The sequence below is a fragment of the Pleurodeles waltl genome, chromosome 4_1, assembly GCF_031143425.1.
Source record: "Pleurodeles waltl isolate 20211129_DDA chromosome 4_1, aPleWal1.hap1.20221129, whole genome shotgun sequence".
In the NCBI taxonomy this organism is placed as follows: Eukaryota; Metazoa; Chordata; class Amphibia; order Caudata; family Salamandridae; genus Pleurodeles; species Pleurodeles waltl.
In genome coordinates this window covers 156,566,747-156,586,296 of record NC_090442.1, presented here as the reverse complement: position 1 = coordinate 156,586,296, position 19,550 = coordinate 156,566,747, and the positions used below count along the sequence as shown (strand labels likewise).

Below are 19,550 nucleotides of genomic sequence, written 5' to 3'. Positions count from 1 at the left end.
TGTGTTGTGTTAACAGATCTGGTCTGTTGGGTAGTTTGACATGAGGTACTACTGACAGGTCTAGTAGTGTTGTGTACCAAGGTTGCCTTGCCCATGTTGGTGCTATTAGTATGAGTTTGAGTTTGTTTTGACTCAACCTGTTTACTAGATATGGAAGGAGAGGGAGAGGGGGAGGGGGAAAAGCGTACACAAAGATCCCTGACCAGTTCATCCATAGAGCATTGCCTTGGGATTGATCTTGTGGGTACCTGGATGCGAAGTTTTGGCATTTTGAGTTTTCCTTTGTTGCAAATAGATCTATTTGAGGTGTCCCCCAAATTTGAAAGTAATTGTTTAGTATTTGGGGGTGAATTTCCCATTCGTGAGTTTGTTGGTGATCTCGAGAGATTGTCTGCCAACTGGTTCTGAATCCCTAGAATAAATTGTGCTATTAGGCGAATGTGGTTGTGAATCGCCCAATTCCATATTTTCTGTGTTAGGAGGCACAACTGTGTCGAGTGTGTCCTTCCTTGTTTGTTTAGATAATACATTGTTGTCATGTTGTCTGTTTTGACAAGAATGTATTTTTGGGTTATTATGGGTTGAAATGCTTTCAGCGCCAGAAATACTGCTAACATTTCTAAGTGATTTATGTGAAACTGTCTCTGATGTATGTCCCATTGTCCTTGGATGCTGTGTTGATTGAGGTGTGCTCCCCACCCTGTCATGGAAGCATCTGTCGTTATGACGTATTGTGGCACTGGGTCTTGGAAAGGCCGCCCTCGGTTTAAATTTGTACTGTTCCACCATAGAAGCGAGATGTATGTTTGGCGGTCTATCAACACCAGATCTAGAAGTTGACCCTGTGCTTGTGACCATTGTGATGCTAGGCACTGTTGTAAGGGCCGCATGTGCAATCTTGCGTTTGGGACAATGGCTACGCATGAAGACATCATGCCTAGGAGTTTCATTACCATTCTGACTTGTATCTTTTGTGTTGGATACATGGCCTGTATTACCTTGTGAAATGTTTGAACCCTTTGTGGACTTGGAGTTGCAATCCCCTTTGCTGTGTTGATTGTCGCTCCTAAGTATTGCTGTGTTTGACACGGCAAAAGGTGTGACTTCGCGTAGTTGATGGAGAAAACTAGCTTGTGAAGGGTTTGTATGACATATTTTGTGTGCTGTGAACACTGTCTTAGCGTGTTGGTTTTGATTAACCAGTCGTCTAAGTACGGGAACACATGTATTTGCTGCCTTCTGATATGTGCAGCTACTACTGCCAGGCATTTTGTAAAAACTCTTGGCGCAGTTGTTATTCCGAATGGCAACACTTTGAATTGGTAATGTATTCCTTGGAATACGAACCTTAGGTATTTCCTGTGTGAAGGATGTATTGGTATATGGAAATACGCATCTTTTAGATCTAATGTTGTCATGTAGTCTTGCTGTTTGAGCAGTGGGATTACGTCTTGCAACGTGACCATGTGAAAGTGGTCTGATTTTATGTAGGTATTTAGTGTTCTGAGATCTAGTATTGGTCTCAGAGTTTTGTCCTTTTTGGGTATTAGAAAGTACAGTGAGTAAACTCCTGTGTTTTTTTGTAGAATTGGTACTAATTCTATTGCGTCTTTTTGTAGCAATGCTTGAACTTCTAGTCCTAGAAGATCTATATGTTGTTTTGACATATTGTGTGTTTTCGGTGGGACGTTTGGAGGGAATTGGCGAAATTCTATGCAATAACCATGCTGGATAATTGCTAAGACCCAAGTGTCTGTTGTTATTTCTCCCCAAAGTTTGTAAAATTGGCTTAGTCTTCCCCCCACAGGTGTTATGTGATGGGGTTGTGTGACTTGTGAGTCACTGTTTATTTTGAGGAGTTTTGGGGCCTTGGAATTTTCCTCGATTTCTTGGGAATTGGCCCCCTCTATATTGCCCCCGAAAACTTCCCCTCTGATATTGACCCTGGTAAGTAGGCCTTGTTTGTGAGGTTGTGGTTTCTGTGGGTTGACCTCGAAACCCTCCCCGAAAAGGTGTTTTCCGAAATGTGCCTCTGCTCTGCGGGGAGTAGAGTGCACCCATGGCTTTGGCTGTATCGGTGTCTTTTTTGAGTTTCTCAATGGCAGTGTCTACCTCCGGCCCAAACAATTGCTGTTCATTAAATGGCATATTGAGCACAGCTTGTTGGATTTCTGGCTTGAACCCTGAAGTGCGCAGCCATGCGTGCCTTCGTATCGTGATTGCAGTGTTTATTGTCCTTGCAGCTGTATCTGCTGCATCCATGGAAGACCGTATCTGATTATTTGTCCCTCTTCCACCACTTGTTGCGCTCTTTTTTGGAACTCCTTGGTAAGTGTTCGATGAAATGTTGCATTTCATCCCAATGAGCTCTGTCGTATCTTGCCAAAAGTGCTTGTGAATTGGCAATACGCCATTGATTTGCTGCTTGTGCTGCAACCCTTTTTCCCGCAGCATCAAATTTGCGGCTCTCCTTGTCTGGAGGTGGTGCGTCTCCTAAGGTATGAGAGTTGGCTCTCTTACGAGCTGCCCCGACAACTACTGAATCTGGTGTTAGTTGTGTTGTAATATAGATTGGATCTGTTGGCGGTGGCTTATACTTTTTCTCCACCCTTGGAGTTATGGCTCTGCCTTTAACTGGATCCTGAAATATTTGTTTTGAATGTCTTAGCATTCCTGGGAGCATGGGAAGGCTTTGGTACTGGCTATGGGTGGAGGATAGGGTGTTAAAGAGAAAGTCATCCTCAATTGGTTCAGAATGTAGGGTGACGTTGTGAAATTCAGCTGCCCTTGCGACCACCTGTGAGTAGGATGTACTGTCCTCAGGTGGTGACGGTTTTGTAGGATAGGAGTCTGGGCTGTTGTCAGACACTGGAGCATCGTAAAGGTCCCATGCATCGGGATCATCCGGACTCATTGTGGTATGAGCTGGTGAGTGCATCAGTGGTGGAGTTGTTGGTGGTGATGCATGTGTTGATGGTGGTGGGGTTGTTTTCCTTGCCACCTTTGCTTGTGGTTGCTTGTCCTTTTGTTGAAAGGCAAGTTTCCTTTTAATTTTGATTGGGGGAAGAGTGGTTATCTTCCCTGTGTCCTCATGAATATGAAGCCTCCTTTGTTTGTAGTCAGGCTCTACAGCTTGAAGCTCCTCTCCAAATCTATGTAATTGGGAGGTTAATCCTTGTTCCTCTGTATAGGAACTAGTTTTCGGTTCCGAGGCTGGATGTTTCGGAACCGAAACCTTTTCGAAAGTCTTTTTAGGCTCCGAAGAAACCTTCTTTGCTTTCGGCGTGGTGTCTCGGTGCCGAAATTCTTCGGTGCCGCTGTCTCTGTGCCGAAGTTTCTCGGAGCCGCTGTCTCGGCTCCGAGATTGCTGTGTGGCGGTATCTCGACCGGAGTCGGATGACTTCGACACCAGCATGCCCTTTTTCGGTGCCTTGGATCGGTCACCTAGTTTTCGGGTTAAGCCAGGGCCTGTTGGCGGTGGCGTCCCCTGGGCCTTTGGGGACTTCTCGTGAGTCTTGATTTTCGACGTCTTACTCACAGTTTTGGGTGTTTCTTCGGCGTCGAGTTCTTCAGAATCCGACTCGTGGATGGAGGAAGCCTCTTCTTCCTCCTCGAAACGTTCTTGACCTGTCGGCGTGGACGCCATTTGTAGTCTCCTGGCTCTTCGGTCTCTCAGCGTCTTCCTCGACCGAAACACTCGACAGGCTTCACAAGTATCCTCCTTGTGCTCGGGAGACAAGCACAAGTTACAGACCAGATGCTGAGCCGTATACGGATACTTGTTATGGCATTTTGGGCAGAAGCGGAATGGGGTCCGTTCCATCAGCCTTGAAGTCGCACGTGGCCGGGCCGACCAGGCCCCGACGGGGGATCGAAAAAACCCCGAAGGGCCACCAGAGCTCTTCAAAATTCGGTGTCGATTTGTTTTAACTAACCCGATACCGAACGCAAACAATACCGATGTTTTTTTCCGAGATTCTAACTAACTTTCCGACCCGAAACACGGAGCGAAAAGGAACACGTCCGAACCCGATGGCGGAAAAAAAACAATCTAAGATGGAGTCGACGCCCATGCGCAATGGAATCGAAATGGGAGGAGTCCCTCGGTCTCGTGACTCGAAAAGACTTCTTCGAAGAAAAACAACTTGTAACACTCCGAGCCCAACACCAGACGGCGGACTGTGCACAACATGTGTATCTGCAGCTACACATGCCATCGAACATATATATATATATATACACAAATCAACAGAAGAGCAATAGAAAAGCTGTGTGGCAGAACATTTTGACACAATCTGTTTTGTTATTGTTTTGAGGTCTACAACATGTTAACACAATATAACAAAGCGAATAATTTGAAGCACATTATTAGAGTAAACCACACTGATATAAAATTAGATACCAACGAGAGTAAGAACCAATATCGAACATACCTTGAGTGTGGTGGTGGGATGTGTAAGAGGCTCACCTTAACGAAATAGATGCCTCAGCACTGCCTGTCACACTGCTGTATCGACATTATTAGTTTCCTCGAGACAGTAATGCCTTGTAAATGTATGCTGGCTGGACCATGCTGCAGCTCTACAGATGCTATGTAGTGGCACCCCGGCAAAGAGTGCAGCTGAAGTGGCTACTGATCTCGTAGAGTGGGCTCTCACCTTGGTGTGGAGCGGTTTACCTGCATTTGAATGGCAGAATTGAATTGCCAGGCCAATCCATCTTGCTATAGTCTGTTTGGACACCGCGTGCCCCTTTCTTGTTCGCCAAATGCTACAAATAATTGATCAGACTGGCGGATGGCTTGCGTTTTCTGTAGATAAAACTTTAAACATCTTTTAATATCAAGGGAATGTAATGTCTTTTCGGCTACTGTTTGCGGATTTGGAAAAAAGGTTTTTAAGATGACCGATTCATTCAAGTGAAACGTTGAGGGAACTTTCGGGATGAATTTAGGATTTGTTCGCAGGATCACACCTGAGTTTGTGAATTGGAGGAAAGGCTGTTTGACTGTGAAAGCCTCAATGTTGCGGACTCTTTTGGCTGAAGTAAGAGCTAGCAGTAACGCTGTTTTCCTTGCGATGAATTTTAGATCAGCTTTGTGGATTGGCTCAAAAGGAGCTTTCATGAGCTGCATCAACACAACATTCAGGGACCATAATGGCGGAGGTTTTCTAACTGGCGGGAAGACCCGAAAAAGGCCCTTCATGAATTGCTTGACAATTCTTGTGGAACATAAAGAGACTCTGTGTGATGATCTGCGGTATCTGGAGATTGCTGCCAGATGTACCCGAATGGAGGAATATGAAAGTCCTGACTTTGCCAAGAGCAGGAGATATGGAAGTACCTGTTCTGGAGTAGCGGACAAAGGATGTATATCTTCTGCTGCACACCATATACATAAACTTTTCCATTTAAGTCTATAGGTTTTGTTGGTAGTGTCAGCTCTAGCTTTTGCCAAGATGTCTCTACACTCCGGGGAAATGTTCAGATTCAAGTATTCATTGTATTCAGGAGCCAAGCCGACAAATGAAGAGATGACGGATCTGGGTGTCTGGCTTGTCCCTGGTACATCGTTAAAAGAGTCGGACTCTGTCTGAGTCGTAGATGTGGCCGTTCGGAGAGCATGAGGAGCTCCGTGTACCAGACTTGTCTGGGCCATCTGGGAGCTATGAACAGAAGGTGACACCCCTCTGTCTTCAGTTTGTTGATGACTCTCAGAATGAGCGGGATCGGAGGAAAAGCGTAGGCATAAACTCCTGACCATCTCATCAAAAACGCATTCCCCCACGACCCTTTTTAGGGAAGCCAACTTGCGGAGAACTGGCATTTCTTGTTTTCGAGAGTGGCAAATAGGTCCAGGTTCGGTTTGCCCCATAATAGAAAAAGGCTCTTGAGAGTTTTTTGGTCTAGGTCCCACTCGTGATAAGGAATCACTGTCCTGCTCAGGGTGTCTGCTAGAACGTTGGTTTGCCCTGGCACATGCTCCGCCTCGAGTGAAATATTGTGCTTGATGGCCCATGTCCAGATTTGCTGTGCTAGCTGCGAGAGTTGTAGGGATCTCGTACCTCCTTGCTTGTTTAGATAAAACATGCTGGTTGTATTGTCTGTCCTGATTAAGATGCTTGAATTTTGTATCTTTGGCAAGGAAGCTTTTAGAGCTAAGTCTATTGCCTTGAGTTCTAGGTAATTGATGTGGAGCTGAACCTCTTTCGCATTCCAGGTTCCGCTGATTTGCAGGTCCTGGCAATGTGCACCCCATCCTTCGAGAGAGGCATCCGTTGTTACTATGTAACTGGGTCTTTGAAGAAGGAATGACAGTCCATTTGACAAATTGGTTGGAGTCGTCCACCACCTCATGGTGTTTTTCATTAGAGGTGTTATGCGGATCTGGTCTTCGAAGGAACCGTTGATTTGGGTCCATTGTATGTCCAATTGCTCTTGCAGGGGTCGCATATGGAGCCTGCAATCTGGGACTAGCGGAATGCATGATGAAATCATCCCTAGCAATGATTTGTAGATGCGGACTAAAACAAACTTTTTTCTGGAGAGCCTGTCTGCCAAGGAGGTTAACTTTTGTTTCCTCTCGTGAGATGGGTACGCTTTGTTGCGGACTGTGTCTAGTATTGCTCCCAAGAAGTTTAATACATGTTTGGGGTGGAGCTGAGATTTCTGGTAGTTGACTACAAACCCCAGGCTGTGTAACAAATGAAGGCAATAGGAAATATGACTTATTACTTGCAACTTTGAGGGTGCCTTTATAAGCCAGTCGTCCAGGTAAGGAAAGACCTGGATACCTGACTGGCGGAGATGTGCTGCTACAGGAGCCAACATTTTTGTGAAGATTCTGGGGGCCGATTTGAGACCGAATGGGAGAACTCGGAATTGGAGGTGCTGCTCCCCACTCTGAACCTTAGGAATTTGCGGTGGTTGCGATATATGGGGATATGAAAATAAGCATCCTGGAGGTCTAGGGATGCCATCAGATATCCAGCATTTAAAAGACGCAGGACATCTTGAAGTGTTACCATCCTGAACGACTGTTTCTTTAGAAACTTGTTCAGTGCTCTCAAGTCCAGGATGGGGGCGCCAGTCTCCTGAGGGTTTCTTTACGAGAAAAAACGGGAGTAGAATCCTCTGTTCTTTTGAGATAAAGGGACTGGTTCTACCGCTCCTTTTCTCAGCATCACTCTTACTTACTTGAGGAGTTGGTTCGTCCTCGGAGGCGGTGGGCCAGATGGAGGAACAATTGGTGGTGTTTGTGTGAATTCCAGAGTATGACCTCTGGCCACTACATCGAGTACCCATCTGTCCGATGTTATAGCCTCCCATTGGGGGAAATAGGAAGTGATGCGACCTCCGACCCTCGATATTGGTGGGTGGGGAAGTGCTGAGATGACCGGCGGGTCATTGTTTTCTGCCCGTATCTCTTCCTCGGGCAGCTCCTCTTCCTCTAGCTGGATGTTTGTAAGCTGCGGCCGGTGGTAACCTATAATGCTGCTGTTGTTGGTGGTACTGGTGTCGTGATCCTGTGGAGGAAGACCGATATTGGGATCTGTATTGTTGGTATCCACCTCAAAAGGAGTAACTTCCTCTTCCCCTTGCTCCACGAAAAGGTTGTTTTTTATATTGCAGGGTACCTAGGGATTTTGCCGTATCGGTATCCATTTTGATAGCCTGCAACATGTCATCGACATGTTTCCCAAACAAACTTTCTCCATCAAAAGGCATGTCGAGAACACGACTCTGGACTTCCGGTCTAAATGAAGTAGCCTTAAGCCATCCTTGCCTGCGCAGGACTGCTGCGCCAGCTAATTGTCTGAAGCCAGTGAGAGAAATGTCTATTGCGCTGTCTATAATCTCTGCGGAAACCCTTTCTCCCTCCTGCAACACCTTTTTTGCTTCCACCTTGACGTCTTCTGGCAGTAGATCTAAAAAGGCAGATATGTCTGCCCACATTTGGCGATCGTACCTTCCTAAGATGGCGAGGGAGTTAGCCGCCTTAACTGTGACCGCTGCAACAGAGGAGAATTTTTTGCAGATGTTGTCTAATCTCCTTCCTTATTTGTCTGGGGGAGACGCTATAGGTGCGGAGGGGTTTTTGAAACGTCGCTGAGCCGCCTGTGATATGACAGAATCAGGTTTTGGCTGTGAGATTAGACAGGCCCGAGAATCATCTGGGGCCTTGTACTTTTTCTCCAGTCTTGGCATTTGTGAAGGCACTGTTGCCGGATTCTTCATTGCCTTCAAACTCTCCTGCCATAAGAAATCTACAATGGGTATAGCTCTTACCGATCTCTTTGATGGCTCTTTGAAGTCGTACAAAAAACATTCGGTTTCATGAGAAACAATTGAAAGGCCAAAATAATTTGCCACCCTCTCTATTAAATTATGAAAGCCTCCTATGTCCTCTGGAGAAGAATCTACCGGACCTGCCGGCGGTGGAGATGGTGTGGGGACGAGATAATCATCCCATTCACTAGCCGCCGAATCTCTTAGCTCACCCTCTTCCCTTTCGTCGCCTGACGAGGGATGAGCTTCCTGAGTTTGGCTAGTTACCGGTATGCTAGCCTGTGGTGTTTCCGAAAGATTAGTAGTGTGGGTTTGCCGAGGTGTCTGTAGCTTTCAGGTCTAGGTGGCGTGGTCTGAGTTGATGGTGGAAACCTTTTATAGTAGTCATTCAACATATATTGTAGGTCTGCTACTAGTGTGCTAGGCATGGCGAGGGGCGATTGTTGTTCTGCCTGTGGATAGGATGTTGAGGCATAACTAGGCTGGTAATGCTGCTCCTCCTCCTCATCAAACTCTTGGCATTTGACATTGAGTTGGGACGGGCTACTAGCTGCCCCAAACATTCCGTCGTTTTGAGAGTATGCATCATTGTCTAAAAGACGTTGTGGTGGGTATGGCAACACTTTACTTGGTGAGGTATGCACTGGCAGAATATTAGACACCTTGTCCCCCATGGTAATAAGTGAAAGGGGTAAGAACCTGGTGGAGTCGTCCTGACGATATGAAGAATGGTGCGGATAAGTATCCAGGTAGGTCAATGGCTTATAGACTGTTAGTGCTGTGGACGATATGATCGTCGACGGTTCCCTCGTCAACGGTTCTCTCGTCGACGGTTCCGTCACTGACGGTGTCTTTGCTGACGGGCCCTTCGTCGACGGGCCCTTTATGGACGATGGTTCCTTCGTCGACCGTTGTTTCGTCGACGGATCGTCTGTAGGTGCTGTCGTCGGCAGTGCCTTTTTAAACCTCATTGAGAGGTGCTTCGTAGATGGGAGTGCCCTGGTAGATTGGTGAACCCAGGAGGCCGCCGTCGTCGACGATGTGGTTGCCAACGAAGCTTTTAAAAAATGTTTTGGCGTAATTATCGTTGTCAACGATAATGGCGACGACGTCATAATCATCGGTGAGACCGCTATTGTGAACGTCGACGATACAGTAGTAGCTGTTACCGTCGACACCGTCGTCGACGGGGTGGTCGTCAACGGTTGTTTTTTCCCTGAAGAGACTTTTTCTGGCTCTTTTTGGGGTGACAGAGACAGGGATGCCTTTTTTTAGGTGCTTTTTGGATGCAAAGGCGTAGTAGGCTCTGAATTAACCTTTTTTGGCAACTGTTTTAGTGTCTCTGAGTGGGAAACATCCTTTTTTGTCTCAGTAGAGACTTGTTTTGCCTTTTTGGGCACCTTCCTTGGTGGCTCATCAGACCCTCTACTTCTCTCACCTGTTCTTTTGTGAGGGCGAGAAGCCTGTGATGACGCTTCACTGTCGTCTGAGGAAGGATGTTCTATGGCTTTCTGTTTTTGCAGCCATAAGAGAAGTCTACCCTCACGGTCCTTGAGGGTTTTTTGACTAAAGGTGCGACAGATTTTGCAGTCTCTCACCTTGTGGTCTGGATGGAGGCAGTAGATACACTTCTTGTGGGGGTCATCAATATGCAGTCTCTTCTTCCCACAATTGTCACAGTCTCTGAACAGACCCTTCTTTGTCTTTTCAGACATGGTAAAGCTGTAGAGCTAGTTTCCTGAGAGAAACAATCTTCAGTCAGAAAAAAGGAAAAAACTGAGCAGAGCTCAGGGAGACTCCCTTCACACGACATGCAGTAGAAAATCTGAGGGAATTCAGCCTCTGTTGGGGGTGTTTGGGAGGGGCTGAATCCTGATTGGTTGATACTGAAGTTTGGGTCTTTCCACAAAACAAAGTGGATAGACTGTAAAATACTCTAGGAGGCCTATTGGGGCCTACTTGTTTTACTTTTCCTGACTTACTGCTTTATGTATTTAAACTTACCGTGAGGCTCCCACCTCGACGACGGGGATGATTCAAGCATGTGAATCTATGAAAGATCCAATGCTGGAGAACTGCACTTTTGCCGATAACTTTGACTACGAGCGAACTTCTTTTTCCTTTTGTGTGTCTCGTTCACGCTCACGGCGGCGCTTTAAATTTGCTCGCTTAGGTCAACTGTTTTCCTTTTTATTTTCAATTTGTGTGGCAAGAAAATTCCAGTTAGTAATTTTCAACGCAAATAGCTCTAACTCGAGCAAACACGAGACCCACTGTATTGCAAATGCTTGTCTAGTCAGCGAAGGACTCAAGCGTGGTCTGTGTGCCATTAAGTTTTCTTGAACCCAACTGAGCTGGGTCCTACAGTTCTGCTTTTTTACTGTTAACTTAATTTAGCATGCTTTATTTTTAAGCCTCACTGTTAAACTCCAATTTAAAAAAAATAAACAGAAGAGGCACAAATCAGGTGACTGTGTGTTCCTTCCTCTGTCTGTGATCCACAAAATGACAAACCAAAAAGTAAACAAGTAAAATATTAATTGTCAAAGATTTTTCCAGAAAGTTATCAAGTCTTGTGAAGTGGTAATTTCTTGTTTTGTTTATGAGTAATCGAACCACTTTAATACAACAATGGCATACGAGGAAGAAAGTACTCCCAAGCAAGGCATAACATCTAGAGACTGGGGTGACAGACCCTAAAGCAAATTTAATACGAGTTTTTCTGTCCACTGCACAGGAACTGCCAAGAAGTTACCTGCTGCATCCAGGATGGATTTCACTACTCTGATTCACTCGTTCTCAAAGAACCATGGCCGGAAAAAAAAGAAGATTGCGTAAAACTAGCTCTATATTAAAGAACACTAACCCGTACTCACAGAAACCCAAATCGGAACTGCCATTAAAGCACACGTACCACTGAATCTGGTATGTACCTAGGATCTGGAAAAGCATATTTTTCTATCAGATCCACCCCTATCTATTCCTATTTATTTAAGAGCTGAAGGCACACCTTCGTAAAGAGCATTACATCATGACAAAGTAACAGTCACCTTCAGTCTTAGAACCAAGCTTCTGCTGCAATGACTAATTGAATGCATCATTGCCTTTTAAACCTGTATATCTCTCCTCTGCATTTCTGTACAGAAGATTAAGGTAAAACTGCTTCTCATAAAAGTCAATGTGTGCATGCAATAAATAATGAGAGCAGACTACTCATATAATATGGTTTCCTTTACCATATCTTATGTACAACTTAATAGTACACAAACAAATGTCAAACTAGCTTTGTAAGAAACTGGGCTTCCTTGCAGATGCCCCTCACAATTTTTGCCCCCTTTCAGAACTACTGGATGCTGGTTTTCGACTGAGTGCACTGAGGCCTGCTAATCAGATCTCAGTGCCTATGCTCTTTCCTTAAAAACAAGATGTGTCTAATTGTTTACAATTGGCACAGGACTTAAGCACCCGTGTAATTCTCAAGTACTTGGTACCCCTGGTACTAAAGGCATGGGTACTAAAGTGGGCCCGTAAGGCAGGTACCCTATGCTACCCTAAGGGACCGACACACAAATTGCATACAGCATGCCATCGCAGACTGTGTATCAGGGTGCAAGCCCTGAGCAAAAACACAACATAGCACACACTGAGTGCCATGCCCAAGTCACTGCATGCCTTATCTGTAAGTCACCTGAGCTGCAGGTGGTTAAGTACCCACAAACTAGGAATAATAGGGAGTCCGATTATAGAACAAAAGTATCAATGCGGCAATATTCAATAAAAGGGTAAGGGCCAGATGTAGCAAAGGTTTTTACCCATTCTGTGTCTATTGGAAAAAGTGTTCGTACATATGGTCCTAAGTTCACTTACTCACTGTGCTTTGACAAGATAAACATAGGTCTCAGCAACCCGAGAATAAATGTGGTGTTTAGACGGGTCTGGATCATTGAGTTATCTGGTAAACAGGCGAATAATATGCCTTGCCCCACTCACATGCCATAAACACCTGCAGTTCCTTACCCCCAAATCACTGCATATTGGAAAAGACATTCAGCACAACAGATATTTACCATCCTTTTGTGAATTGATGCTGCAGACTGTAAATCTGAGTGATAGTAAACATCATTTGCAACTGCACCCCTAAATGGGCACAAAGTCCAAAAACCCTGGATTTTAGTTTCGTGATACCACTGTTGTTTCTAAAACTGATCTGACATGGTCAGGATCAAAGAAAATTATAGACAACAGTAAAATCCAACCTAAATTATACTCTTTCATGCTGCATAGTAAACATTTTCAAAGCCAACCAAAGAGTGATTGCACTCCTCATCCTCTTTTGTCCTCCCCTCAACCCACCCCTTTTCCTTAGTCTAGATGGACAGAACTCAACCTTGCATAATCAGTCAAAGCTATTTTTATTTATGACCCATAATCAGCCCTTTCTACTTGGTATCTTTTCACCAGAATTGAGTTCACTGTCCTCTACTAACTTAAAAACAGCAACATGTTAAACAAATGTTGTGATACAAGGATTGTAAAGTGGCAACATTTTAAAAACACTATTTAAAATGAACCTACCAGAAAAGGGTGCATAGGTATCCAGTTGAGTCACTCCTTCTTCCATCAAACTCAGTATTAATTCCAACATCGGAGACTCGTTGAGGAGATGATACATCAAAGTGAAGCCAGGGGATTTGTAAGCAACACGTTCCTCACCTAAGATTGAAAAGAATACATTTATGAAATAAAAAAGAGGTTTATATTTGTTGAATTATATACACTATTGTGTATACTGGTAAGGAAATAAAGTTTCTTAACTGCAACAAGAGTTCTCCAGCCAGTGTCTGCTGCAGATTCATAGATTTACAATTAAATCCAACAATATTAGGAATAGATAGCAGAGATTTAACACACAGCTAAACACAAAAATAATCCCCTTTTTATTATGTGATTTTTACTGGAAAACACACATGCTGCCTGCTTTTGAATGAGGAAAAAAATAATTCTGCATGGAAAGAAATCTAACCAAATACACTTAATTTATACATTGAAGACATTACAGTAAACACTTGAAGAGCAAATGGAAGAGTTTGGACTGTACGTTTTTGTGAACAATTATTAAAACACATATGTAGGAAAGCTTATTATTGTGTGATGTGATTGTGAGGCCTCAACATAAAACAATGTGAATTTCTATCAGGTCCAGTTAAGTTCTTTAACAAAATCTGTAGCTCAGTTCTGGGTTGCTGTGGCACAGAGCAGTCAGGCTTAATCAAATGAACACTTATAAAGTATTTAGAATGCCCAAAACAATAGTTAAGAAACAAGACACAAAAATCCAACACCAATTTATAAAAATAGCATATTTTCATCTTAAATTAGACGCCAAAACGACAACATTAATTGAGAAGAACCAGAAATATGCTCTTTCAAAAACAAGTAAAATACTTTAACTTCAATCTATGGGATGCAATAAATCGTTGCAACAGTTTTTAGCTAAAACGCCTATAAGAATCCTCTTGGATTAGTCACAACGGGCTAGGGAAAGTCACAGGGACCACTCGGGTCTAAGAAAACAGTTTACCTGTCACAATCAGTAATTTTAAGGATCTCAGTGCACCTTTCTCCTTTAAAGAGGTCCAACGAAGAAGTGGTCCTGATGCTGGGGATTAATGATGCTGAAGGTGGAGAAGAGATGCAGTGAGTTCTCCTGGAACCGCTCTGGGGTCCACAAACTTCAGTGGTCATCTTTGGCCTCAGAACTCAATGTCCACATTCCACGGGAGTTAATTACAGGTAAGCAAATCCTTTTCTTTGGGGAATCAGAGTCCACTACAACTTTGGCTATGGGTCCCCTGGGCTTGGGGAAACCTAGTTAAGGTCCGGACTCAGTCGCTCAACAGGTACTATGTAGTGCAGAGGCAGCCAAGCGTTCCAGACAGTTGGGTTCTCGACAGATGCAGGTCTCTTTAGCTTTCGGTGGCGCTGAAGCTTAATAGGAGGCTAGCCATCTAGTCCATGGAGTCACTTCTTCCGTCCTGGCACAAGTGGAGTTCTTTTTTACGAGAGTGTATAGCATGCACAATCCCCTTTGTGGGTCCCTTGAGCGCAGCTGGCACAGTTCTGTCTTTGGAGCAACATCTATCTGCTGGGCCTAGGAAGCAGAAGGGCAGTCTTCCTTCAGTCTTCTTCCAGTGCTCTAGTGATAGGAGGACTGTGTTCTGCAGTGCCAATTTTATGCCATTGTCTTACTTGTGGAAGGAGATGACTCCCTAGCTAATGGGGCAATAGTTTGCACGAAGCTACCCTTCCCGCTTTACATCACTTCCTGGGGGATTAGCCACCGAACAATCACAGGATACCCATTTCTATCCTAAACCAAGGTGGTGCAAGCCTTCTTTTCCTGTGAGGAGCCTTAGGCACACCACTGAGGTGTATCCAGCATAGTGGGCCACTCCTAATAGGAGACCGGTTTCACAACTGAATTTCCCCCTCTGGAGGAGATGCCAGCCTGTCTGCCTACACAAAGGAGCAGCAAGGTGAAGGTATGATCGCCGTTCATTTCCCTGAGGCAGTAGCGTCTTTGACGCTGAGCAATCTGTTGACATCACACAGTAGTCATCCTGCTGAAGGAGGTCACATCTCCCCCTTTTTTTGGTTCCCTGCTCTTAGACGCTTTAAATTTCCTAGCGTAGGGTGCAGCATATTGTCTTGGGTTTGAACTGCTGCAGATAGTGAGGAAAGACTACTTAAGATTTGGGCAAAGAAGTGGTGACTTTCTAAAGTCACCTTTATTTTAAAAATTACCTTAAATTCAGTCTCACCAATGAGTTAATGAGTTGGGTTTAATGTAATCATTATTTTGATACCTTGGGGCAATATTTTTGATGGCACCAAATGGAAGTTCACACTTAGTGCGGCGGCTAGTGAAAGAACCACCAGCCTCGCTACATTGAAAATGGCAATTTTGTGTTTTCACCGTCCGGGAATGTTAAATATAAAAGGGACATGCCCTTCTTTTTAATATTGAGCACCTTGGCTGGTAGGCTACAAAATGCTCCCAAAGGGTTGGTTTACTAATATTAAAAAGGAAGGTTTTGGCCAGGCAAAAGGGTTTGTTTTGTCATGTCCAGTTTGCAGGTTTCAGGCTGCCCGATGAGTCTGCAGTGGCAGACCTAGACTACTGTTTTCACCTCGTCACAGAAGTGGTGGCACAATCAAGTGCTGCAGTCCACTGGTTACATTTAACTTACTAACCCTGGGTACCTCTGGTACCGTATACAAGGGATGGACTCACAAGCAAGTTAAATGAGCCAATCAGGTAGTCACCAATTGGACACATACTTTGGGGGGGATCAGAGAGCATTCAATGGAGCCTGGACAGCAGGACCCATTGCACCAATGAGTAAAAATAACAGCTGCATCAGTCAAGAAACACTTGAGAGGTGACTATGTATGCAAAAAGAGGTCCTTTCTTACACTTTAAATGGAAAACAGGAATATTGACTTAAGTTCTCACAGTTTAGGTAACAAAAATAAAATGAGAATAATAACCATTGCTAATTAGTAGTAAAGACAAATCCACTTAAAGTATCACTAAGATAATAACATTCCAAACATACTTCCTAGTTACAATAAATTTACTGTAAGACAACATTGAAAACTATCTTGTATCAAAAATGGGTTTTCTAAACTTCAGACAGAATATTACTAGTCCTATAGAGCTAGAAAATCTTCCAAATGATCTCTGAAAATGAGAACATCTTGTTCCATTTGTGCTGGGTAAGCCAACTTGTGTAGCTTGCTGGTAGACTTCAATTTAAAAAAAACATTTTTTTGCAACCGTAACATTTCACTGTGGCTACAGCTGTTTGTGCTTTCTTAGAACCATCCATTTTACAAAGTCACTGAAAAACATTTGTTTAGTTGCAAGAGTTAAATCACATTTTAATAGATATTTTCTAGTACTAATTTCTTTCCACTACTGTGAAATTAATGGCCATTTTAGAAACAGATGAGTAAAATATGCTTGAAGGGTATGACATTGTACACATTTTGTAGTGCCCCTCAATCCAATGTTTCAATTTTGCAAGGAATCCAGTAAACTCAATGTATTTTTTGCTGAACCAAAACTATTGGCATAGGTACATTTGTGTTTGGGGTGCTATTTAAGGATCCAAACTAGTCTTTCTTCAGGAAATATTAACTGATTGTTGGGTAGTTTGACCTCTCCACTCAAGTCTCAAATACTTTATTTAGACAGTGACATTTCCCCCTCTGCACATCTATAACTTCTAAAGGCCTAAAGCATTTGAGAACCAAACATCAGACAAAGTTCCGTAGTTCTGACCTCTTCTGTATGTGCTTTCCATGCCCTAATACTTAACTGAATCAATCCATGGAAGAAAGGATTGCAATGCAATACATAAAGTTCTAATTACTGTAAAGGTGATAACCTGTATTTCACTACATGCATGAACTGCTTCTCCCTAACATGCTTTTATAGAGGCTGATGGGGCTGGGCAGCAGTCAATCATGATTCATATGACGTAGTCCCACGTCACACGCCATACCAGCAAGACGCCTTTGCTTCTTAGGCATCAACACAAGCTGAGTCTTTGGACTCCACTTTATAATCGTATACAGCAACACTATAAGTCCTAAATAAGCAAAGTGCTGCATGGTGTCAGGCTAAACATATCCCACATAGACGCAACTAGGAGGCTCTAGGCACGTTAGGCTCTCTGGTCCAAGTCTGAAAGAAGACAGACCAACCTGGAGCACAGGTAATCACATTTAAGCTTTACCCATGAAAGGCTGGCAGGACTAAGAACTAGTCACATACTATACAGACATAATTTAGAGAGCACACTAAGATAATCCCTTGAAGAGAATGCCAGTACCATCTATCATAAAGGCATGTAGGTCTGTAGTGTAAGTTACATGTACTATTTTTCCCTGGGAGGCTGAATGGTCTGGTCCTGATTTAGTTGTGTGTCAGACAACTGAATAAAAGAATAGCCACGTTGGGCACAATTCAGGCTTACGTTTGAAAGAATGACAGCTTACGAAGAATCAGACCTGTATGATGAAATTTAAGCTTGCCATATTTAATTAAATGGAAAAGAGAGAGAGAGAAAGAGAGAGAAAGAGAGAGAGATAGAGAGAGAGAGGGGATTGGAGACTTTAGGGTCTATTTTAGGGTTATTCACATTTAAGCTCTGAATGAAGGACTTTTTAAATGCTCTACTTCATAAACGCCATTCCATTCGACTTTTAAATCCTTCTAATGCAATCTTAATGGGCAAAAATGATGGGCTAAGGGATGGGTGAAATTTATCTCCAAGGCATACATTAAAAATAGGCAGAAGAACATCTTTTATTTATAGCACTTAGAAATGACAAGCATGCCATGAAGCACAAATTCTATTAAGGGTAGTATTATTTTGAAAACAAATATTATGGACTAATCACTGCTTCATAAAATAAACAGTTATTCAGCTCCAAGATGATACAAATTATAAATATAATCTGTGAAAATAAACACGAGTTATGTAGCAAATCATTCTGCCCTGGTACATATGCTTTGGACAGAAAAAAACTCAATAACCAGAAAACTGGGAAGTAGAACATAATTTGAAGACCAAGATATTTTTTTCCAATGGCATAAGGATTCAATTAAGATCTCAGCTTAACTTCAGCATAAAGCACATAGTTAAGAACCTTGAGGTAGACACTACGAAAAGGAGAGAAGTGAAGAAGAATATACTTAAAGAACAAATTACTTCCCTTCAGTAATGCATTATCTGGCAGAGACTATCTAGCTTCAGATTCCTTATCTTTGAATTTCCCCAGACGTCACACTGGATTCAGAAACTTTTGCTCAAGCAACACCCCTGCGCACCCGATAAGGTGGCTCAGTTCGGTTCCGCAGTGCTGACCTTCACATCACCGCCGACCAACTCCTGCATTCACAGCTGGGTAGTAGCTTCTACTCCTCTGTAACTTCTGGACTTGGTCCCCTTCTTCTTGCACAGGTTTTTCTCTTCAAGGATCGACAGCTGGTTTCTTGCAGTCTTGTCTGGGTGTTGCATTTTCTTCTTTTCCTTCCTTTTGGGTGGTTTGGGGAATATCCACTTACTCCTTTTCTCATGAACGCTAGGGCGCACTGTGGTACTTATCTTTGGTGTTTTCTAGTACCCCCCAGCTTCCCTCTACACATTCCACTGACCTAGGTAGGGGTTCTGTGTTAGCATTCCATTTTTTTTTTTAGTATATGGTTTGGACTCCCCATAGGGTCACTATTGTCTAACTGCATTTGCACTGTTTTCTATCACTTTCTATGCCTATTTCTGATATCGTTGTGTGTGTGAAGTTGTTTTTCTTCGAAGAAGTCTTTTCGGAGTCATGGGATCAAGTGACTTCTCCTTTCGGTTACAGAGTGCATGGGCATTGACTCCATTGTTAGATTGTTTTCCCGCAAAGGGTGAAGAAAGGGGTGATAGAGTATAAGAATATAAAGAGATGTCCATGCAAATGTATATACATATATAGAAATGTTAAACTTGAACGGCCACAGGCTTCAGGGGAGGAGGAAGGGTGCATGTGAATCTGCAGCACTACATGCCACGAACAGATGTACACTGTGTAAGTGACATTTTCCGTTAGATGGCATGTGTAGCTGCAGATACACATGCTATGCATAGACTACGAAGCAGTTAGTCCTTCCAAAAAATAGTGGTGGCTAGCCTGTAGGAGTTGAAGTTGTTTGAAATAGTGTTCTTACGACAGCCTGGCCTACAGTAGCCTGTTGCTGTGAGAAAACATTAACACAATAGTGTTTTGTAAATGTATGAGGAGTTGACCATGTGGCCGCTCTACATATATCAGCCATTGGTATGTTTCCTAAAAATGCCATTGATGCACCTTTCTTTCTTGTAGGATGTGCTCTAGGAGTGATTAAAAGTTGTCTCTTTGCTTTGCTGTAGCATGTTTGTATGCATCTAATAATCCATCTTGCTAAGCCTTGTTTAGATATAGGATTACCTTTATGTGGTTGTTGAAAAGCAACAAAAAGTTGTTTTGTTTCCCTAAAATCTTTAGTTCTGTCTATGTAGTACCTAAGAGCTCTTTTAAGATCTAGAGTATGAAGAGCTCTTTCTGCCACAGTCTGGCTGTGGGAAGAAGACTGGCAATTCCACTGTTGGCTTGATGTGAAAAGGAGATACTACTTTTGGTAGAAATTTTTGATTTGTCCTAAGAAC

General features: G+C 43.4%; 1 protein-coding gene across 1 annotated transcript in view; it reads right to left on the bottom strand.

Annotated features, from left to right (window-relative positions):
• Window positions 1-19,550, bottom strand: part of NUP205 (nucleoporin 205) — a 525,888-nt gene that overhangs the window by 247,035 nt on the left and 259,303 nt on the right. Inside the window, exon 17 of the mRNA XM_069227955.1 lies at window positions 12,865-13,002. Coding sequence (XP_069084056.1) covers window positions 12,865-13,002 — 138 coding nt within the window. The remainder of the gene's footprint in view (window positions 1-12,864; window positions 13,003-19,550) is intronic.